The sequence below is a fragment of the Cibotium barometz genome, chromosome 57 (assembly GCF_041138505.1).
Source record: "Cibotium barometz isolate CiBa-2024 chromosome 57, ASM4113850v1, whole genome shotgun sequence".
NCBI lineage: Eukaryota > Viridiplantae > Streptophyta > Polypodiopsida > Cyatheales > Cibotiaceae > Cibotium > Cibotium barometz.
The window spans coordinates 40,642,756-40,666,987 of NC_141102.1; the positions used below are offsets into that span (position 1 = coordinate 40,642,756).

General features: G+C 48.9%; 3 protein-coding genes across 6 annotated transcripts in view; all 3 read left to right on the forward strand.

Annotated features, from left to right (window-relative positions):
- Positions 1-24,232, forward strand: part of LOC147606752 (uncharacterized) — a 110,070-nt gene that overhangs the window by 78,233 nt on the left and 7,605 nt on the right. The window lies entirely within an intron of this gene.
- On the forward strand, positions 4,867-6,809 carry LOC147606754 (uncharacterized). Its single transcript, XM_086792116.1, has one exon. The coding sequence runs from the start codon at positions 6,081-6,083 to the stop codon at positions 6,807-6,809; it is 729 nt and encodes a 242-aa protein (XP_086648242.1). The 5' UTR covers positions 4,867-6,080.
- LOC147606755 (uncharacterized) lies at positions 17,019-22,832 on the forward strand. The gene is made up of 2 exons (XM_086792104.1): positions 17,019-18,043; positions 22,513-22,832. Exon 1 carries the CDS (start codon positions 17,100-17,102, stop codon positions 17,790-17,792), a length of 693 nt encoding a protein of 230 aa, XP_086648230.1. The 5' UTR covers positions 17,019-17,099; the 3' UTR covers positions 17,793-18,043; positions 22,513-22,832.

Below are 24,232 nucleotides of genomic sequence, written 5' to 3' on the forward strand. Positions count from 1 at the left end.
TCAATGATGGCTTTCTTCAAAGCAACCACGAGCTCACCCCCTTCAGAAAGTTGATGATTGGTCCCGGGGACGGAACCTTGAAACCGGCCTCTGATAAAAACCAGAGTGCGGTAGACTAGCAGTCACCCGTCCACTTGTAGTCTAGATATGAAAACAAAGCAGATTGGAGCTAGAGTGCCCAAATCTGAAAACAAGGCGACACCTATTGGCCCCAAAGCTTGGCGCCCCTTGCGGTATTTCTTTATTCAATTCCAAAAATGTGACTGAGTACAACAAAAATCAGCCAAGAGATTACACCTGTATGTCCAATCTGACGGCCCACAATACCTCTTAGCACAGAGGATCCACGTACACAGATCTGTGTCTCAAAATAACACACTGTGCCTCCCTCTGATCAGCCAAGACCACTAAGCAGGGCAGCCATGAGCATACATCTGGCATAACTCAAGCACATGATTCAACATCTCAGCTCATACATACATGTACTGTCCAAACTCTGTCTCAACCCTTGTCAATCTGCCATACCCCTCCTCTCACAAGGGGCCAGATAGCTCATATCTGCAACAGACATCAAGCAGTAGAAAGAGAGATAGATGAACAGATGAGGAGCTTACCAAAATCAGCTCGTGAATCAGCATTGGAGGAAGCAACGGTACCAATCTGTACTTGCAGGCACTTGTTTCCACAACCCTGCTTCACACGCATGCACGTACTTGTCTGTACCCTCCTCCTTGTGTTCACTTCTATGCTGTCTTTGACTATACAGATCTGAAAAACAGCCCCGTATCTGTCTGTACTACCTCGGGATACGTGCCAGGAGTTGTACTTGCAAACGCCTCCTGCTGTCTACACTTGTACTCGCCTGAACCTGCGCAGCCAGACCTGTCCAGCGCCGCCTACTGCAGTTCAGTCCAGCGCCGCCAGCAGTACAACTGTGCCTGAACTGTCCGTACACTGTACGGCAGTCGTACAGTGCTGTACCTGCAGTGTACTTGTCTGCACAGCCTGTACAGAGCCTTTGTGCAGCCTGTCCAGCAGAGAGATAGACCCGCAGCAGCTCCTGAGCGTAGCCTGGACCAAGAGAGAACCTGCAGCCTGTCCGTACAAGGCTGTACGGCTGGTTTGCACACAGAAAACAGCAGCAAAACAGAAAATCTGCAGTCGACTCTTCCTCTTCAGCTTTTCCACGCATGAGAACCCACAAGAGTGCTCCACGACTCTTTTTCCCAAAAGCTAGAGAGAGGGGGAGGAGAGAGAAGCACACACTCCAAAAGTGAAGTGGCCTCCTCCCCATAATAATCCTAGGGCCCCCAAACTTTAAAAGTCCCTAGGGGCCACTAAGGCCTAGGGGCAACTTAAATAAACATTAGAAGTTTAATGTTCTAGTTCCCCCCCTTCACACCTAGGGATGTCCACACATCATTGACTCTATCCGGGCACCCCCCATGTGAATCATTCAATATTCTGACTCTGCAACCACCATGCCCTCACTTGTGCTGTTTCATTTTCACAGGGCCATGACAGTGGGTGGCTAGAGGCAAGAGGATCTAGCTTTTCCAACAGAATCCTCTCCACAGGGTCTATAACCGGCAACCTGCCCGTTGACACTGAAGGTGACCCTCCTTAGCACCCAAGGTTTGTAGAGTTGAGATGCACACATTCATAGGAGAGAGGATACTTACTAGGTCTTGCCTTCTTGAAAGGTGTCTTATTTCCTTTTGAGTGCTTCCTTTCCGCCTCTTCCTGGCTGTCCTTCTTTCTACCTGTCTCTTCCGCCCGCCCCGCTTCTGCCCTCTTTGTTGCCCGCCAGCCTGTTCTGCCCGCCTTCAATTTCTTCACCAGCCTGTTCCTGTCATCCTGACCCTCTTCGTCCCCCCGAGCCCTATCCTCCTCGCCCCTTCGTCATGTGTTTTCAAATTTCGGGTAGGCTCTTTCTTCAAAAAATTGTCGGTGTCTTCTTTTTGTCTTCTTACCTCCAGGAGGACTCCATGGCAGCCGTTCGGTCATCCCCGACCGAGGCTGCTGCCCCTTGCCTTTCCTTTTTTGAAGCAGATCTTTAGCTCCTCTTGCTGCAACTGTCGCCTCCTTGGAGGCCTCCACCCTGGTCTACAAGATTGTAGGTAGCCGCCTGGTGCATGGACAGCTTAGGAATCTTTTGTAGAGGCAAGCCTCATTGGTGAGCATGGTAAGATTTCTTATATTTATCCTTTGGGGCGTGGTTACTACCAGGTCTACCGTCAGTCCAAGAGCCCCTGGCCCCTCGTCCATCTCCAACTCAGCTCCTCATAAGGGGGGGAGGGGGGGATCTTAGCATCAGGTCCCGGCCCTTGAGGATCTCGGTGTAGGAGAATGGCAGGCCTCTGGTTGGAGGTGGAACCACCGTCGGACCTCTAGAGCAGAGCGCGCCGTCTGGCAGGCCTCTAGAGGATACCGTTTTGTTAGAGAACCGTTGTGAGCACTTGTCATAGCGCCCCCCCCCCCCCCCCTCCCCCTCCCCCAAAAAAAAAAAAGAGGAGAAAAAGAGAAAAATCATGCCCAGCCCCCTTTTTGGAGACCGTTACCTCGTCGTGATCCCTCTCGAGGTTTCCAGGTTCTTGTGAGGGCCTTTTTCCCATCAGAGTCCCAGGCCAACTCAGCCTCGCAGCCTCAGCCGCCTCCCTCCCTCGCAGATAAACCCTTCTTCCTCAGAGCTCCCTCCTTAGCCCTCGCTCCTTCATCCCCCCCCCCCCCCCCCCCCCCTTTCGGCTCGTCCCATCCCTCCCCCCTCGGCTTCATCGGATATCACCCGCCCAGCGTACATGGATGTACACCGATCACATGGGATATGTTGTGCCATTGAACAGATCCGGACCTCAGCACACTAGCTCCGGATTGAGATAGGGCAATATGTGCATCAGATCGTGGATGACCGCATTTGTTAGCTATGGTACCAGGAGGCAGAGACAGAGGAACACTACATTTGCTGATGTACAGTCTATCATGAGATCCGAGGGAGATATCACTGCCTCTTTCGAGAGGGTTTTGGGCCGTTACGCAGGGTCATGGAGTTTGAGGATCAAAGATGCCTGGGATTGTTCTTGCTTGAGCTCAGGAGACACAGAGAGACCCTCTTGGCAGATAGGAGACCGAGCCATGATGTACCTAGACAGAGTACCCTAACAGATTTCTTCGGCACCAGCACCAACAACCCAGCCCACACACCTCCTGATACCTCCTCCATTGGGCCATCAGGGCACCGACCACGCTCCCAGGGAGTCACCACTGATAGAGCAGTCATCTTATGTCGTGCTCCTCAGCCACGCCCACCAGGATCCCGACCACAACATCCTCACCATCGCCAGATCAGAGCCATTATTGCTCGGCATCGGAGGCGCCTACCTCGCTTCTACGCCTCTTCATTCTAGATAGCCCCATGGCGGAGATACTTGATCTAAGGAGAGGGCAACACTTCAACTGATCAGCATACATGGATCTACTTGATATACATTTTCCAGTATTTTCTACTCAGTATCATCTCGGAGTCTTACAGTTCTGTTCTTATAACTGTAGGACAATCAGTTTATTGTAATTTTTAGTCTCATTTAGTTGTTCTCTTTGATGAGACACCGACTTCAGATGTACTCTCAGTTTTGGTCTCATAGGCCATTATGGCCTCTTAGAGACATTAATATATCATTTCATTTCTCTCTCTCTCTCTCTCTCTCTTTTTTTTTTTGGTGAAATGGTGTTTTATATCATCTCTCTCTCTCTCTCTCTCTCTCTCTCTCTCTCTCTCTCTCTCTGGCCTTTTGAAGACGTTAATATAACATTTCATTTCATTTCATTTCTCTCTTGAGAGGGTCTCTTGAGAGGGAGGGGATCAGAGAGGGAGAGACACTTACAGAGGCAGATTACAGACTTCTTTCGACCAAAGATTGAGCAGTCAGGCCAGCAAGCATTGCAGCTAGCCCCAGAGTATAGCCGCACTAGAGGTACACTGATTGATCGGGCTATAGAGCTGGGGCGGTCCAGGCGCCCCAAGATGAGAGGCCCATCTCGACACCGGCGGAGACTACAACAGAGGATCAGGACCATACTAGCACGGCATGGGAGACGTCCAGTGAGAGTACTCACCATGGAGGACATTGAGGATATCCACCATCGACCGATGAGAGACATCTTTGGATAGTGATGTGTATGATGCTTACCTTTGTTGCTGGAGTTTTCCTCCCAGATGTTATCCATTAGGAGCTCCTAGTACCGTACTTTTCCTCATAGTTGTTTCAGTTTCAGTTAGTTGTTTAGTTGTTTTTAGCTTTCTTTACACAGACATTGTATCAGATCCGCCTATTGTTGTAACCTTTTTGGTCTCATAGGTCATTTTGGCCTTTTGAAGACGTTAATATATCATTTCATATCATTTCTCTCTCTACGCCAGCCCCCCCCCCTCTACGCCCCCCTCCTGCCAGCCCCTCGCCCCCCTCTACGCCAGCCCCCTCTGCCCCCCCCTCCCGCCAGCACCCCCCCCCCCCCATTGCGCCCCCTCCCGCCAGCACCTCGCCCCCCTCTACGCTAGCCCCCTTTGCCCCCCCCTCCTGCCAGCAACACCCCCCCGGCCCTCTCTCTCTCTCTTTGCGCCTCCCCTCCTCCTGCCCACTAGCCCCTCGCTCTCTCTACTGCGCATACCCCTCTGCCCGCTACACCCCCCCCCCCCCCCTCTTTGTTGCGCCTCCTGCCCTCTCTGCCCGCCAGCCCCTGCGCCCCCTCTCCTCCTGCCTGCCAGCCCCTCCTCTCCTCTCTCTCTCTCTCTCTCTCCTGCTTGTCCTCTCAGCGCCCCCCCCCCCCTTCTCTGCCTTCTGCTTGCGCGCTGTGCGCAGGTGTCATGGATTAAATTCCAGTCCATTGGCTGTGGGAAGTACTGCAAAAAGTCATGGCCAAGACCGGAGTTAAAGAGGAGCTCGTGAAGGTGGAGGACAAGCTTAGCACAATTATCAAAGAAAACAAGAAGATGGTCGACTCTTCCGTTACCGCATCATAAACCGCCTCTCCAAACTCGAGAAGGGATTTGACAAAATTCAAGAGCTCGAAGAGAACATCCAGGCAAGAAGCTGAGATTTCAGCCCTAAAGGAGGAACTAGTGGAGGCCAAATTGCATGCTAAAAGTCAAGCGGCTGAAATCTCAGCCCTTAAAAAGGAGTTGGAAGCCACTTCACAAGGCAAGCTTGAGGATGGAAAAATTCAGCCCTCCTTGATTGAAGAGCTGAATACCATCAAGGAACAAAGGAGGATCATTCGAGAGGAGGAGGAGCAACATAAAGAGAAGACATCTTCATGGGTGGAGGTGATCATAGAGACACAAAAGAAGATGGACGAGGCGGAGAAATGGATCGAGGTCGCCACCAAGAAAGGGAAAGGTAAAGAATCGCCACCCATCCCCACTCCCACCATCATCAACATGACCCTTGAAGAGGAGCAAAGGAGGAAGACCCGGGCCTTACATGTATGAGTGTCCGGTCTAAAAGACCGTGATGATGCAGAAGGGGAAACCAAGGAGCTCTTCTCTATGATGGGCATTGAAGCCACGCACACAAAGGCATGGAGAGTGGGAAAGAAGAGAGAAGGTAGTGGCGAATCTTCTAAGGAGAGAGCACTTATCATTCGTTTCCCCTCCATGGAAGCGAAGGAGGACTTCTTGAAGAGACATCCTACACTCAAGAAGACGGGAATATTTCTTGGAGATGACCTCACTCTCTCGCAGCTTGCCTACATAAAGAAGTTATGCCCGAGATAAGGGCAGCCCGAGAGAAAGGGAAAGTGGCCTTCTATAGAGATGGTAGAGTGGTGATTATGGAGAGGCGCTCTTCATGACGGCGCGAGACCTATGGGACTACACTCAAAGTTGCTACTTGGAATTGTATGAGACGCATCAGGCTCCTGGACAGTCCATGCCACATGTTAGTGGATACAGATGGGAGACAGGTTGTAGATAGGAGATTCGTTCAGAGCATAGAGGACGGGGCTCAGGAGGAGTGGCAGTATTGTTTAGAGAGGAGCTGCAGCCACCGATACATATAGTCCACAGAGATGAGCAGGCTAGGTACATGTGGGTTAGACTGAGGGCAGAGACGGGCAGATATCTCTACATTGCTATATGCTATTTTGCTCCTAGTACATCAGTGTATGCATCACCTAGAGGGCAGTCTCCCTTTTCTATTTTGGATGATGACATTTGGGAGTTCTCCAGGGATGGTGACATCATTCTCTCGGGGGACTTCAATGCCAGGACCGCCCATAACCAGACAGTATTTTATGATATCTTAGAGGAGATGTTGAGGGAGCTTGATGTTAGGGATATGGGCCTATCGAGACTCTCACAAGATGAGGAATACACTGAGTATGGGCAGTATTTGATAGACATGGGGATTGCACATGGATTGGCCATCCTGAATGGCCTACAGAGATTCCCGGCAGCAGGCAGTTTCACTTGCTTTCCACATCGGCATGGTGCTAGTACAGTGGACTATGTTATGGCTCAGCTCAGTCTCATTCCCCCTTTTCAGGATTTTATGGTAGGCACTAGGCCGGTTGGAGTAGCAGTGGATCATGCTATCTTGTCCTTCACTCTCACATTTCAGTTCAGCACAGCTCCATTGGGACAGGTCTCCACACACTGTCGTTATACCTTTACGAGGGAGACTGACACCGTGTACACGGATGAGATATACAGATGCTTATGTGCCGAGGAGCCGGGACGGCCATTAGATGAGCTCACTGAGATATTGATAGAGACGCTTCATGCTGCAGCATCACAGGCATATCCCCATAGTTAGCCTACACGGAGATGATCTGGAAACATGCCCCAGAACAGCTGGTATGATGAGGAGTGCAGAGAGATGAGGATGAGATTAGAGAGAGAGGTGCTCATGGGTGTTACCACTCACAGACAGTCACGGATTACCTTCCGGCGCCCAGTGCGACGGAAGAAGAGGGCTCATCTTGCTCAGTTAGAGAGGGATTTGTATCAGTTATATATGAGTCAGGACTAAGGCGAGGCATGGAGACTATTCCATGAGCATTCACCATCACCAGCCATTACCTCCACAGAGATTTGGGGTGAGTATGTAGCATCCTTGTACACAGCACCAGGACAGCCACCCCTGCCAGACCCATCGGAGCCATGCCCAGAGACATGTGCTTTCTTTACTGCTGAGATGGTAAGGAAAGCTATTGACAGGATGAGGACTGGGAGAGCATATGATCATTGTGTTTTATATATATATATATATATATATATATATATATATATATATATCTATATATATATGTATGTATGTATGTATGTATGTATGTATGTATGTATCTATCTATCTATCTTAAAAAAACACATCTTTAAACCTTAGAGGGGACCTTTAAGCTTTTTGAAAAAAAAGTTAAACTAAAAAAAAAACCAAAAGCGCTCCAAATTGGCGAATGCTTTTCTGGTTTTTTTTTTCCCCCACTTGGATTTAGCGCCAACGTCGCTGGTGTGGGCTGAAGTCGTCGCCGTCAGCGTACTGCCTTGCTGCCTACGAAAGGGTGTGGCTGCCTGCGCATAGGCCTCGCCGCCTGCGCCCGGACGCCCTTGGCTACTGTCGGGAGGCTGGGAAAAGGAGAAATGCCTCTAAAGCTACCTACCCAGCAGCCTTGGAAGACACAACAAACACAAGGGGCACCACCAGCACTATGTTGGAAACAAAAATCTCTCAAAACACCACACAGAGATACCTCAAAAACCCTGTATTCCACAAGATAATGAAAACCCGCACACTTATCCACAAATAATGCAAAAAAGAAGATCTTTCTTTCACAAATCAGCTAACTCCACTCGGCTTGCCTCTACACTTCAAGCCTGTCGACGTTGCCACCTTATCTTCAGCAGCAGCCACAATCACCTTCAGCTCTACAGCCTTCGCCACACACAAACAAACAAGGCCACCCAAACTTGAAAGACTCTCTGTCTCTGCAGCAGCTGCACCCTTGTTTACTTGCGTAGCCAACCTGTAAGTGCCCGAGAAGTTCCCTCTTCGCTAGCTCTACCTGCTCATGAGCTCTTTTTCTTCAGGGCGGCTGCACCAACAAAACCCTGGCTGTCTTCTCTGCAGGCCTGCAGCAGCTACCCGACTATCTCCACAAGGCTCTCCTCTGTCTGCTCTGCACAGCCACCCTAGAGGTCTTCCACAACTAGGCGGCCACCCTCTACACGTTGACTCCTCTCACCGTTTGCGTGGACTGCCGAATCCCCAGCCCCTCTGCCCACTCCAGTCGTGAGCTCTCCGACAACACCTGAGTCGCCTCCTCGACTGTCTTTCCTCTCTGCGCAATCACCAGCAACGCCTTCTCTACGCCAGGCGGATCACCCTTCCTCACTTGGTCATCTATGAGGCGGCGACTATACTTGCCCGGCGTCCTTCGCCACGATGGCTTCACCAGCCCGTCGCCAACCACTGTACACTTTTTCCTCTCCTGATCAGCCCTGCACTCCACACAGAGAAGCTCCTTGTTAGCTCTCCTCTCCCGAAGTCTCTCACACGCCCCGTTGCCTCTTTTTCAGAATCCCCAGCCACGCCTTCTCTACGCCAGGCGGTCAGCACCTCCTCGAATCTTCGCCAGCCTTCTCATGATCACGCTGGCGGCCTACAACACCTTCCACGTGGACTCTTCCCAAGCTGGCCATACTATTTAATTATATATATATTTTTTATTTTTTCCCCAAGCCTCAATGATGGCCACACCTTAATGCTAAAAGAGCCCCTCCTTCCTTATGCTTCGGATCATCACACTGCGCCCACGACTTTCCAATACAAGAGCTGCCCCCGGCTTTGAATCATCAGCATCATCACCTACCAAACAAAACCATTTCCATCGATGCCATACTTCAATGCCTATCAAGGCCTTCATCAAGATCTTTTTAAACACGAGAATCCACACAAATACCACGTCTCATCACCATGGCTATTATGCCCAAACCCTCTGCAATGTGGAGACATACGGCCATTCCAAACCTGAAAGACCCTCCAAACTCAAGCACAAGAGCAATAAATATTTTGCTGGCGTCCCTTATAGATTTCAATATTTACAGTCTAAATTGGGCTCTCTCCACATAACCAGCATATGTACATCCATTTCCACCAGAGGTTCATCAAAACCCCATCATTGACATCCTCATGCTCTTCCACCTCTTACTTGCACACATCCAAGACACCCTCTTGACAAATGGAAAGCTCATACAAATAAAAACTTCAAGTCTCAAACAACTGCTCCAAAGAAAAATGCATGCACTAACTCACTCCAAAGCCATTCAGTCTGTACACTTGCCAGGGCATTCAGGGCAAAGTTTTATTGCACACCATGCATCCCATATGTACACGGACTCAAAACATCTTTACAGAAAAACGCCTGACATACTTTGCCCAACCCCCAGCCTGTTGAATCATTCATGATCAGCAGTAAAAAGCATTTCAAGACCTAAATCCATATCCAAAAACTGTCCTTCATCTGAAATCACATCTTCAGACACTGCATCCTGCACAATCACCATCAAACGTGCATAATACTTCTTCAACCTGTATCCATTTACCCTGGAAGCATGTAAAGTCCCATCTAAATCTGCCAATTGATAGGTACCATTTGCAAATCCTTGCATCACCAAGAAAGGTCCTTCCCACTTAATTTGTCTTATGAAAGGAATTATCCAGCCTGCTATTATAACGTAATACCAAATCATCCTTCATAATTCCTTTGCTTTTAATCTTCTTGTTGAACTTCTCCAACGTTCTTGCCTGCATATCTTCATAATGCTTCAAAGCATTATCCTTGTTTAGCTGTGCTTCTTGTAAATATAACAGCCGCTCTTTAAGGGCATCTTTAGGTTCTTCCAAAATCTTTTCCAACATTTTAACAGCTGGTATCTCCACTTCAATAGGCAATAAGGCTTCCTTCCCATAAACAAGATGAAATGGAGTGAAACCCGTACCAGTCTTAATTGCTGTCCTGTATGCCCACAAGGCAGCAGGCAATTCCAGATCCCAATTCTTGCCTTGTCGCTCTGTCACCTTAGATAAAATCTTGATCAATTCACCATTGAAACGCTCATTCAGGCCATTACACTGTGGATAGTAAGGTGTGGTAAAACTGCGACTGATCTTCATCTTTGTACACAAATAGTCCATAAGCTCTGCTTTGAAACCTGGACCCTGATCAGAAAGCAATTCCAATGGCACACCAAACTTACAACAGATATCCTGATATACAAACTTTGCCATCTCCTTAGCAGTAATTTGTTTCACTGCCTTTGCTTCCGCCCATCTAGAAAGGTAATCAACTGCAGTCAAGATGTAGCACTTCCCTCGGCTAGTAATAGGCAATGGTCCCACAGCATCAATTCCCCATTTTTCAAAAACATCATAAGCAAGAATTGTCTTCCTCATTTCAGGCCTTAATATCCGTCTACTATGAGCTTGGCATTGTTTGCATGACCTGCACCAATGATTAACATCCTTATGTACACTTGGCCATACATAACCTTCCTGCAATACCTTATGCAAGGTAATCTTTGAGGCAAAATGTCCACCGCATGCTCCTTCATGGTTTTCCTTAAGAATTTTGTAGATTTCTTCCTTCCAAGGTACCCGTCGCATTATCAAGTCAATTTCCTTCAAATACAAGGCATCACCAACCATCACATACCTTGCAGCTTTCCTGATGAAACCATATTTTTTTGATCTTTCAATATAATTAGGAATCATCCCTGTTAACAAAAACTCCTCAACATCCTGTAAATTCTCCCTGTCACAATAAAATGATGCATGAGCTTTAAGAACAAAAACTTCACCAATCATTCCCTGGGCTGCTTCATGAGCCTCCTCATTATGGCCTCGATCCACATGCTTTAGACTCCAAGCTTCAAATTCCTTCAACAAACCTTTAATCTTGAAACACATCTCTTTGAGTAACATATTCTTTGACTTCCAAACTCCCAATACCTATTTTACCACAAGCAATGCATCTCCTTGAATGCGAATCCTGTGTACACCATGCTTCAAACATATTTGCAATCCAACTTCCAAAGTCAGATACTCCGCTTCATTGTTACTATGTGCATCCACCTTAACACCCTTTTTAAAAACAAGGCAACCCTGTGGATCATAAAGCACCAAACCTCCTGAGGCTGCATCATGGCTTTTCCTGTAAGAACAATCAAAATATAATAAGTGTGCATTCACCAATTCAGCCGCATCCTCAACTGGCTTCTTGATGGTCTCCTCCTTTATAAGAAGAGGACTCTCCTTATATGTTAATAGATCAGCTAAGGTAGCCCTGGTACTCTCTTCCACCAAGAATGAGAAGGTAAACTCCTGCAACTCAATCACCCACTTCATCATAGCTTTAGATAAATTTGTGCCATTTATGAACTGAGGCAAAAAAGTGTAGCTCGTCAAAAACACAAAGGGGCGAGGCAACAAGTAATGGCGGAACCGCCTACATGCATACATCACACTAACCATAACAAGTTCCACCTCTGATAACAACCTTTCTCTAGCAAGTTTTACTCTGCTAGCACAGTAGACTGGTTGTATATAATGTGATTCTTTCCCTTTCTGTAACAGCATAGCTCCAATAGTATCTTCACCTACTGAAGGGTTGACATAAAATACCTGTTCCCAGTTAGGCGCCTGCATTGTAGGGATAGCTCCCAACACCTCTTTCACTTTCTGAAAAACTACCTCACACTCCTCCGACCAATGTAAAGGATCATGCTTTGCTGCTTGCTGCAAAGGATATAACAACTGTGAAGATAGAGAAATGAATCGAGCCATATACTTCACCTTTTGCACAAAAGTAGTCAGTTGCCTTGTATTCATTGGTGTAGGAAGAAGAAGAAGAGACTTGACTTTATCAGGATCTGGATCAATACCATTCTTTCAAACAACATGGCCCAAGAGCTTCACCCTCGGTTGAGCCAAAAAACACTTTTTTGGATTTAATTGACCACCACACTCATCATAACGCTGAAAAACTGTAGCCAGCCTATCACAATGCTCTTGCCTGGAGCTGTATATACAAAAATCATCAATAAAATCCTTGACAAACTTGTTCAAAAAAGGAGATAATACCCAATTTGCCCTTTTCTGATAGTAGGCTGGTCCATTCATCAATCCAAAAGGAAGAACTTTGTAGCAGAAACACCCCCACGGTGTAATGAAAGTCGTCTTGCGTTGATCTTCTTCTGCAATCTTTAACTGCCTCTCCCACACATCATTCAAAGATCTCCTACTATGCATCTCAAAAGATTTTTTATTACCCCGCTTATTATACAAAGAAATGGTCCCATACCTCCAGTCTTGTACTGCACCCACCACTCGCAACCAGGGTCATCCAAGAATAATTGGAAAAGCACCAAGACCTGCAGGCATCACATGAAAATCTACAGTAGCTTTGACATTAAAAGCTTCAATTTCCAACTCCTTTACCATACCAAGACATTTTACCTTTTGATGATTAGCCATCCTGATTCGAAAACCAGAAACCCCAGACACCCTCAAGCCTGACTGCTCCACACATGATTGGGTAATCACACAGATTTGAGCTCCTCCATCTATATAGACCTGACCAAGGTTCCTACCTTTACTCCACACCTCCACAATAGGGCAAATATCTGCAAGCTCTTCTAAAGATAGTACTTTGACTGACCTCTTCTCTGACTCCTTTTCCAGTGGATTCACAAGTCCCTTCCATTGCCTTCTCAATTTTGGCACCATCTCCACCAACTGCCCAAAGGTGATGTTGGCCTTCCTGTTCACCAAATCAGATTTCAAGTCATAGCTGGTTTGCCCATCCCCCACCAGTGGGAAGTCTAACACCTGGAACCTTCTACGAGGCTTCCGTTTCCTTTTGGCTTTCACATCTTCTCCTTCCTGCTGCTTTCCCTTTTTACGGCTGGGTCCAGCCACCCCTTTTCCTTCTCTTTCATCCGTTGTGCGCTTGCCAACGGGCATCACATCCCCTTCTTCTTTTGCCACCTTATCTTCAGCAGCAGCCACAATCACCTTCAGCTCTACAGCCTTCGCCACACACAAACAAACAAGGCCACCCAAACTTGAAAGACCCTCTGTCTCTGCAACAGGTGCACCCTTGTTTACTTGCGTAGCCAACCTGTAAGTGCCCGAGAAGTTCCCTCTTCGCTAGCTCTACCTGCTCACGAGCTCTTTTTCTTCAGGGCGGCTGCACCAACAAAACCCTGGCTGTCTTCTCTGCAGGCCTGCAGCAGCTACCCGACTATCTCCACAAGGCTCTCCTCTGTTTGCTCTGCACAGCCACCCGAGAGGTCTTCCACAACCAGGCGGCCACCCTCTACACGTTGACTCCTCTCACCCTTTGCGTGGACTGCCGAATCCCCAGCCCCCCTGCCCACTCCAGTCGTGAGCTCTCCGACAACACCTGAGTCGCCTCCTCGACTGTCTTTCCTCTCTGCGCAATCACCAGCAACGCCTTCTCTACGCCAGGCGGATCACCCTTCCTCACTTGGTCATCTATGAGGCAGCGACTATACTTGCCCGGCGTCCTTCGCCACGATGGCTTCACCAGCCCGTCGCTAGCCACTGTACACTTTTTCCTCTCCTAATCAACCCTGCACTCCACACAGAGAAGCTCCTCGTTAGCTCTCCTCTCCCGAAGTCTCTCACACGCCCCGTTGCCTCTTTTTCAGAATCCCCAGCCACGCCTTCTCTACGCCAGGCGGTCAGCACCTCCTCGAATCTTCGCCAGCCTTCTCATGATCACGCTGGCAGCCTACAACACCTTCTACGTGGACTCTTCCCAAGCTGGCCATACTATTTAATTATATATATATTTTTTATTTTTTCCCCAAGCCTCAATGATGGCCACACCTTAATGCTAAAAGAGCCCCTCCTTCCTTATGCTTCGGATCATCACACTGCGCCCACGACTTTCCAATACAAGAGCTGCCCCCAGCTTTCAATCATCAGCATCATCACTTACCAAACAAAACCATTTCCATCAATGCCATACTTCAATGCCTATCAAGGCCTTCATCAAGATCTTTTTAAACACCAGAATCCACACAAATACCATGTCTCATCACCATGGCTATTATGCCCAAACCCTCTGCAATGTGGAGACATACGGCCATTCCAAACCTGAAAGACCCTCCAAACTCAAGCACAAGAGCAATAAATATTTTGCTGGCGTCCCTTATAGATTTCAATATTTACAGTCTAAATTGGGCTCTCTCCACATAACCAGCATATGTACATCCATTTCCACCAGAGGTTCATCAAAACCCCATCATTGACATCCTCATGCTCTTCCACCTCTTACTTGCACACATCCAAGACACCCTCTTGACAAATGGAAAGCTCATACAAATAAAAACTTCAAGTCTCAAACAGCTGCTCCAAAGAAAAATGCATGCACTAACTCACTCCAAAGCCATTCAGTCTGTACACTTGCCAGGGCATTCAGGGCAAAGTTTTATTGCACACCATGCATCCCATATGTACACGGACTCAAAACATCTTTACAGAAAAACGCCTGACAGCTGCCTGCGCCTAGAGGCCCTTGGCCGCCTGCGCCCGGATGCCCTTGGCTGCTTGCGCCAGCCTGCGCCTAGGCTTGGCCCGTCTGCCTGCCTGCGCACCTCATGACGACTGCACTTTTACGCTTGCGCCGCCTGGCTGATGCTGTCGCCTACGCAATAGTCTTGTACCCGACTGTGTGTCTCTGCGTAAACTTGGCCGACTGCAGTACACCTTTGCTCGCCTGTTATACCGTACCCGCCCAGGCTGCGCATACAAGCATTACACATGGCTGGCGACCTTCTCTCTCTCTCTCTCTTACACAGACATTGTATCAGATCCACCAATTGTTGTAACCTTTTTGGTCTCATAGGTCATTTTGGCCTTTTGAAGACGTTAATATATCATTTCATTTCATTTCATTTCTCTCTCTCTCTCTCTCTCACTGTTCGCCCCCCTGCAAAGAAGCATGAGCTAATACATCTCTCTCCCACTGTTCGCTTCAGCACTTCGCCTCTCCCACTGTCCGCTTCAGCACTGTTCGCCCCCCTTTCCTGCCTCCTGCCCATTTCGCCTTTCCCACTATTCGCTTCAGCACTTCGCCTCTCCCACTGTTCCCTTCAGCACTGTTCGCCCCCCTTTCCCACCTCCTGCCCTTTTCGCCTTTCCCACTGTTCGCTTCAGCACTTCACCTCTCCCACTGCTCGCTTCAGCACTGTTCGCCCCCCTTTCCTGCCTCCTGCCCATTTCGCCTTTCCCATTGTTCGCTTCAGCACTTCGCCTCTCCCACTGTTCGCTTCAGCACTGTTCGCCCCCCTTTCCCGCCTCCTGCCCATTTCGCCTTTCCCACTGTTCGCTTCAGCACTTCGCCTCTCCCACCGTTTCCCCACCCCCACCCTTGCTCAGGCCCCCAAGGCAGCAACATAACTCTCTAGACATGTACTTTCTTTACCGCAGAGATGGTAAGGAAGGCCATTGATAGGATGAAGACTGGGAGAGCATATGATCATGATGGATTGGTCGCTGAGCACTTTATTCATGCGAGAGACATGCTGGCAGAGCTTCTAGCAGTGATGCTCAATCGTGCTATGTGCGAAGGCTTACCCGAGACTTGGAGTAGGTCCACCATCGTGCCTATCTTCAAGTCAGGGGACCCTATGGAGCCAGGGAATTATCGCACTATTATGATTGGTCACACACTAGCACGATTGTATGCATCCATTCTTGAGCAGCAATTGAGTAGATGGGCAGAGAGAGAGGGCGTTCGAGCAGAGAGACAGGCAGGGTTCAGGAGAGGTTTCTCTACTCTTGACCACATCTTGACTCTGCGGGCCATTATTGAGGAGGGCAGGTCGCATGGGCGACGGATTTATTGTAGCTTTGTGGACTTCCGCAAAGCATTTGATACAGTGCCCAGAGCCAGATTGATGAGGCGATTACAGGAGATGGGGGTACCCACAGAGCTCATATGGGGGATTATGGCTTTATATAGATCAGTTGCAGGACAGGTACGCACCCCAGAGGGGGTCTCTACTTTGGTTCACTCCACTATAGGAGTGAAGCAAGGTTGCCCGTTATCTCCTTCATTGTTTGGTATGTATGTGGATGAGGCTTCTGACTACATTGAGAGATTGGGGGACAGAGGAGCCCAGCTAGCAGGTACATGGATCCCACTATTGTTATATGCTGATGATATTGTGTTGATCTCTGACTCCCCTGAGGGTATGCAGCGTCATCTGGATGCTTTACATGAGTTTGCACATGATAGTGGATTGTCTGTCAACCTTGGCAAAACCAAGGTTATGGTGTTTAACACCACGCCACAGTGGGTTAGGCGATCAGCTTCCACATTTACATATGGGCAGGAGATTGTGGAGTATACAGATGCATATACATATCTTGGGGTAGTATTCAGTGGGCCAGTGTTTTCGATGAGGAGAGCAGCAGAGACTAGATTGACTAGAGCACATGCAGCCCTGGGTGGTTTGGAGAGGATGTGTTCGCAGGTTCAGTTTCAGGAACCTCGAACGAAACTTTGGCTTTTTGACACTCTAGTGACATCAGCTATGCTTTATGGAGTGCAGATATGGGGACCTTCAGTGGGCCGGCGGAGACGGGTGGAGAGGTATGGAGAGGCCTTTGGTATCTATGATTGCTAGGATTATTAGAGCCAAGGCCGTGGTACCTCATGAGATTATTCGAGCAGAACTGGCGGTTGCCCCTCTGGTGATTGAGGCTCTTACGAGATCAGTCTCCTACATACATGGCTTGTGGGATCTCCCCCGAGACAGATATGCACGCCTCGCCCTGGAGTCCTCCTGACAGTTAGCTTTACAGGGAGACACGGCTTGTTGGTATGGACAGATGACATCTTGGTTCCAGGCACATGGTTTTAGCATGGACAGATTGCCTCCCTTCCAGTATTCTCTGGAGGCACCCTCTATCACTCTCACACGGACAGAGATTACCAGACTCATCCATCGGGATTTAGTTCAGCTGGACATTAGGAGGACATGGATACAGCCGACTGAGGAGCTGGGCACGAAGATGGCTTTCTACAGAGAGCATTTTCTTCAGCTCACAGCAGATGGTTTTGTGACCAGACCCAGTTACATGGATGTACACTTGTCTCATGCAGTACGATATGCTATTGGTCAGATTCGCACATCCTCACACCAGCTTCAGATTGAGATTGGCCGATATAGAGGTATACCAGCTGAGGCCAGGATATGCCGAGTATGCCATGGGGAGCCAGAGACAGAGCTGCATTATATATGCCATTGTACTGCATACTATGAGATACGTGGTCGTTTCCACTGTTTATTCAGAGAGGGTTTTGGACCACTTTCCAGAGTCATGGGGTACCAGGACCAGAGGTGTTTGGGATTGTTCTTGCTTGAGCTGTGGAGACATAGAGATAGCCTGCTTAGACGCACAGAGAGCCAGACTCAGAGGCACATTACAGACTTCTTTAGTCCAGCCATCACTGCGCCAGATGGACCACAGCAGCAGCAGCAGGACATGGATACTGCCCACACCAGATGTACACTGATTGATCGTGCGATTGAGCTTGGGTGGTCCAGACGCCCACGACTACGGAGGAGGGCATCCCAACATAGACGGAGGTTGCAGCGGCGGATTCGGATTATTCTTGCAAGGCATGCGGGACACCCAGTCAGGGTGCTGACCACAAAGGATATTGAGGAGATCCGCCAGTGTCCGATGCGGCACATATTATGAGATGGAGGCACCTCCATAGTGTACCCCTCCGTCCCACATGATATTGTATCCCCGCACTATATTCCACTCACCTCCATAGCGTACCCCCCCTCACTATATTCACACCCTATAAGGGTTTCTGTTTACCTTCCAGTTCCAGTTTCATTTTCTAGGTGCCAGTAGTATCATCTATATTTTTCATTTTCTAAGGTTTTTTTTTTAAATCCAGACATTGTATCAGATCCACCATGATGTAACTTTTGGTCTCATAGGTCATTATGGCCTTTTGAAGATGTTAATATAACATTTCATTTCATTTCTCTCTCTCCTCCCTGCCTGTGGGAAGGACTGCAGAGTGATATGGAGGAATGGCCCCGAGTCTCCAAGAGAAACTCGAGGCCCTCGAGATGGCAATGAAGGCACTAATCAAGGAGAACAAGAAGACATCCGATTCCAACCTCAATGAGGTGGAAAACAAACTACACCGGCACATCATAGCTCTCGAAGCACGGGTCACGAACCTCGAACAAGAGAACACGGCACTCAAGGAGGAGGTGAGTGCATTGAAAGTGGAAATGGTAGCCATCAAGAATACTGAGAAGGAAGAAGGGGAGATCAATGACAACACTCTCATGGCCATCAAAGAAGAGATCTCCAGAAGAGATCTCCAAGGAGATCACAAAGGACATGGAGGGAAAGCTCGAAGCCAAGCAGTCACGATGGGTCGAGGTGGTGAAGAAGAACATCCGTAAAGAAGTGAGGGAGGAGACTCAAAGGGAAGAACACCAAATCATTCACACCACCATTGAGGAGGAGAAGATGAGGCATGCCCGCCGCCTCAACATTCGAGTCACAGGTATAGCCGAGACACCCGACTCCACTCCCGAGAAAGATGGACAGCTTCTATGCATGAAGCTCGGCCACAAGGAAGAGCACCCTCTCCCCTTCACCAAAGCATGGAGAGCCGAGAAAGACTCAACACGCAAGCGAGCCCTCATCCTACAGTTTGCAGGAGAGACGAAGAGGGTCACCTTCATGAGGAAGAGGGTCATACTACGGGGTTTAGAGGGAGCTCCTATTTTCTTGGATGATGATCTCACGAGGATGCAGCTTGAGCATAGGAGAACTTGCATGCCACGAGTCTTACACGCGAGGAGAGAAGGCAAGAAGGCCTTCTATCGAGATGGTCGGGTCATCATTGATGGTCGGCCCATGGATTAGCGGTTTGGGGCCTATGGGACACAGACCAGGCCACTGACAGAGATACACATAGCAGTATGGAACTGTAATGGTTCACTATGGGTGCAGCCTGGACGACTGGAGCATGTTATGGTGGGGAGAGACATCATACTTCTGACAGAGACACATCAGAGCCCAGAGAGAGGGCTATCTCGAGTAGAGGGATTCCAGTGGGAGTCAGCATACAGGAGGGTACCTCGAGAGGGTCGGGGGGAGCAGCAGTTCTATTCAGACGGGAGCTACAGGGGAGACTGAGAGTGGTAGCACAGGATCCAGAGGCCAGATACATGTGGATCAGCTTACAGCTCTCACAGGACAGGGTTATATACATAGCTCTATATTACTTTTCTCCATCAGGATCCTCCTATGTCATTACAGAGGACATGCCACAGGAGGAGGAGACAGGAGCCTCGCCATACACTTGTCTGTTAGAGGAGATTATGCATTATTCTACACTAGGGGAAGTATTTCTTACGGGCGACTTCAATGCCCACACACAGAGCAGACAGTGTGAGGTGTATGACTATGATGACATGGAGATCCTCCACCCTGTGGATCCAGAGGAGATAGGGGCTAGTCGGGCATCAGAGGACACTGGACCAGACAGAGGACATTATGGGGACCACTTACTAGAGTTGGGAGCCAAGCATCGTCTCGTTATTTATAACGGGATGCTACAGTGGCCGGGATCAGGAGGGCTGACATGCTTCCTACATGGGGGTCATACACGGACCGGAGGCACGGTGGTAGACTACATTATGGGGTCTTTGGAGGCATCACAGCTTGTCACCTCATTCTCCATTCCACCTCGTCCTATTGGGGCAGATCATACATACTTGGCATTTTCACTAGCCGGATCACCAGTATCACCAGCCCCCCACATACCGACACCACACACTACCATCTACTTCACACATGACATGGCAGACATATACACTGGCAGAGTACTCATGGATCCCCTGGCACCTATGGATACCATTACAGCCCACCTGGCATCACTCCTACACAAGGCTGCATTACAGAGCTTCCCACATCGTGTACACTCAGGAGAGCCTGCGAGACCTGGGACTATGCCCCAGAACAGATGGTATGATGACGAGTGCAAAGCCCTATACTCACGGCTCCACATACAGAGAGCCTTGGGAGCCATCACAGAGCAGGAGTCGAGAAGAGAGATGAGGAGACTTACTCGCCGCAAAAGGCGGGCCTTCGCAGAGATACAGGAGAGCTAGAGATCTTTCATTTCTTCATGAGTAGAGATAGCCTTGTCTCATGGCGGCACTTCAAAGAGCCCCGGACCCCGACACCTATTGCAGACCCACAGACATGGCACACATATGCAGAGGGCCTATACCATGCCCCACAGCAGCCACCTATACCTCAGCCAAACAGGAGCCTCGACCTACCACAGCTAGCTTCTTTACCCACTCGATGGTACACAGGAAGCTATCCGCTGCCTCCAGCATGGACGGGCCGCCGACCATATGGGCCTGCAGGGTGAGCATCTCATATATGCAGTAGATTCTTTAGCTCCTTTTCTTGCACACCTGTTTAGCAGGGCACTAGCAGAGGGTTTGCCTGCGGAGTGGAGGATGCACACCATTGTGCCGATTCACAAAAAAGGGGATATGCTCGATCCGAGCAATTACAGGACGGTTATGGTTGGCCACGTGCTGGCCAAACTCTATGGTGCAGTGCTGTAGCAAGAGCTTAGCTTATATGCTGAGCGAGCAGGTTTACGCTCATCAAGGCAGACAGGCTTCAGGAGAGCTTTCTCTACCACTGACCATGTATTCACTTTGAGATGTATGATTGATCAGGCCAGAGTGAGGAAGAGAAAGCTCTATTGCTGCTTTGTGGATTTCCGCAAGGCATTTGACACAGTACCACGAGAGAGGCTCTTTCAGCGCCTGCAGTCTCTTGGCATACCAGCAGATATGACATGGGGCATCTATGCATTATATGAGCAGGTTTTTGGGTAAGTCAGATGTCCAGGAGGTATGTCCGAGACTATTGCTAGCACCATTGGTGTGAAGCAAGGATGCCCACTTTCCCCCACGCTATTTGGGTTATACATTGATGAGGTGGCTGACTTCATTACACGGGGAGGCGGAGATGGAGTTGATTTAGCAGGTACCTCAGTACATATTATGCTCTATGCTGATGATATTGTATTAGTGTCTGAGTCTCCAGGTGGTCTACAGCAGCATCTACATGCACTCGATGATTTCTGTGCACAGAGGGGTCTTACTGTGAACCTTAAGAAAACCAAGGTTATGGTCTTTCATACATCGAGACAGGGCAGGAGTCAGCTGACATTCACTCTCGCAGGATGCCAGGTGGAGGTGGTGACGTTATACGTGTACCTAGGGGTTACCTTCTCTGCAGTAGCCACACGCTTCACCATGGGTTCAGCAACCAGAGCTAGATTGACACGGGGATATGCAGCATTGGCTATGCTAGAGAGACAGTGCCACCAGGCGCATTTTCAGGAGCCCCGGACGAAGGGGTGGCTATTTGACACATTAGTCACACCGGCATTGATGTATGGAGCAGCGGTATGGGCGCCAGGCCTTGCTACGCATTGGTGGACACAGATAGAGAGACCACAGGCCCTCATGATGGCACACATGATACGCAGCAAACCGTCAGTACCTCATGACATTATCCGAGTAGAGTTTGCTGCGCCTCCTATGATGGTAGAGGCCATATTTCAGACTATATGCCTGCTAGACAGATTCAAAGAGATGCCACAGGACAAATTGTCATACAGAGCTTTTGAGGCATCTAGACAGCTGGTTGAGGCAGGAGACAGAGAATCATGGTATGCACAGGTCACACATTGGTTCTCACAGCATGGCCTAGACATGGATCATCTACCACCATTTCAGTATGACAGGGATGCACCACATATCCGTCTCTCTCATAGTGAGAGGAACAGAGTATTGAGACAGGATCTATGGCAGCTCTATACACGAGAGACATGGATATCGCCTACGCAGCCTCTTCCACCGAAGATGCTATACTACAGAGATCACTTCATGAGTATCACTGATGATGGATTTATAGAGAGGCCTAGATACATGGAGGGCTTTTTACCACACGGCTCCCGAGTGGCTATTGGTCAGCTTAGAGTTTCATCACACCGATTGGAGATTGAGACTGGTAGAGCAGCACGGATCCCCCGAGAGGAGAGGGTATGCAGATTGTGCAGAGAGGAGGTGGAGAGTGAGGAGCATTATGTATGCCGATGCAGAGCATATACAGCCATCAAAGAGAGATATCCCATTTTATTCAGAGAGCCACATTCCCTACTGGGGAGATTCATTCTAGACATACAGCGCCACAGAGAGACATTATTACAGGCTCAGACGGCTCCAGAGGGGGGGCGACAGACACAGATTACTACATTTTTTCAGAGATCCATCCCCCTCCCAGCCCCTACACGGCAGGGAATTACTCTCCAGAGAGCAGAGACACTTAGAGCCCGCAGGAGACAGAGGACACCTGGCTTTCGGACACCACGCCTATACCAGAGAGAGATGACAGAGATCAGAGCTCAGTTTCACAGAGAGGGTGCGGAGCGACTGGCTCGCTTCAGAGCACACCCAGGCATGTTCTTCAGGGAGCTGTGGACACCCCCTTCACTGATGTATACCATTTTATACCCCCAGTATGGTACAGGATGGAGCTAGCTAGGTTGCATATCATGATTGTATACTCCATGCATATAGCTTTGCATTCTCCTAGTAGTAGAGCTCCATCCCCTGCACACCCAGATTCAGCTTTTTTGTTGAGTACTTTTTCATTTTGTTGGGATGACAGAGGATACCCCAACAGGTACTCCGATTTGTCTTATAGGCCGAGTTCGGTCTTTTGGAAGACATTAATAAAATCTTTCTTTCTTTCTTTCTTTCTTTCTCTCTCTCTCTCTCGTACAAACAAAAGCCAACATGCTTTTTTTTTGTTCTTTCTCTCTCAACTGTTCATGCGGTTGCACAAACATGAATCTAGCCTTCTTCTTGCAAACAAACAACCCTACCATCAACCTACACCCTTATCACGGATTTCTTTGATGAAAAAGCACATACTATCTGAAAAAACAGCAATATGCACAGAAGAAACAACAAGTTTCTTGAACACATACCTTTCTTCGACCTCATCTTCTCTACCTACTGACTTGCTCGTTCACGAGGCACGCTCTGATACCACTGTCAAAACCCCACCATATCTCCTCGTGGAACGCTCCTGGTACAAGACTCGAATTCTACAAACAAACAAACAACAAGGGGGGTGCAGGCCTGACTCACCTCCCAACCATGACAGCCATGGGCAAGCCCACAGTCTTGGCTGTCCCCACCGAGCCACGAGCTGAGCTAACTAGGTTGACGTACCGACCAATCTCCTTCTCGCGACGTCCCATACCGCCACGAAGCTACCCTCGCGGGCCTCGAGATTGCTGCCGGCCTCGGCTACGTAAAGCAGGTGCACGTCTGCACTAGATCCAGGCTCCAGACCATAGAGCTCTCACAAATCACGCGAGACTCTTTTGACTAATGACTAACCTTGGCCACCCTTTTATAGGCTCTTGGCTGGTCATCGGGCGTCCACACTTGGGCGCCCGCCCGTCCATACTTGGGTGCCCGCCCGTTAGTCTATCCCTAACTCAACTCACCAATCAGCCTGCCTAGCTCCAAAGCTTCCCCAAACCTCGAAGCTAGTCTTGTGTGCGTGTAGCACACGGTAGATACACACTGTGCACATGACAGATGGTCAGTTCGAGAGAGGGAATCTCCACCGCACGTGCTACCATGCGCACTACAGCCTTAGGGGACCCGATTGCATGTCACATATGACACCCAATCATGGGGAAAAGCCAAGGATATTCTTTGTGCATTCTTGAAAAGCATTCAATGAATCCAACCTCTGCGAGGAATGTATGTGGCAAGAAGCCATGCTTTCGTCGAGCGAGTAGGCAGTGGTACTGTGGGGCCATGGCCTCAAGTCAAACTCAACCTGGATGCTCAGGAGTTGGGTGATAAGAGGAGGGCGTGCAAAGGAGCACTTTTTCAACTGGAAATTAGATTTCAGCTGGAAATTAGAATCGTTAAGGGCAGATATTTTAAAAAGAGTTCTAGATAACTGTTTACTAGCCTTCTAACAATTGTTTGTTCGGAATGCATATAGTGCATGCATCCTTGAGGTTTGGGTACACAGTTTTC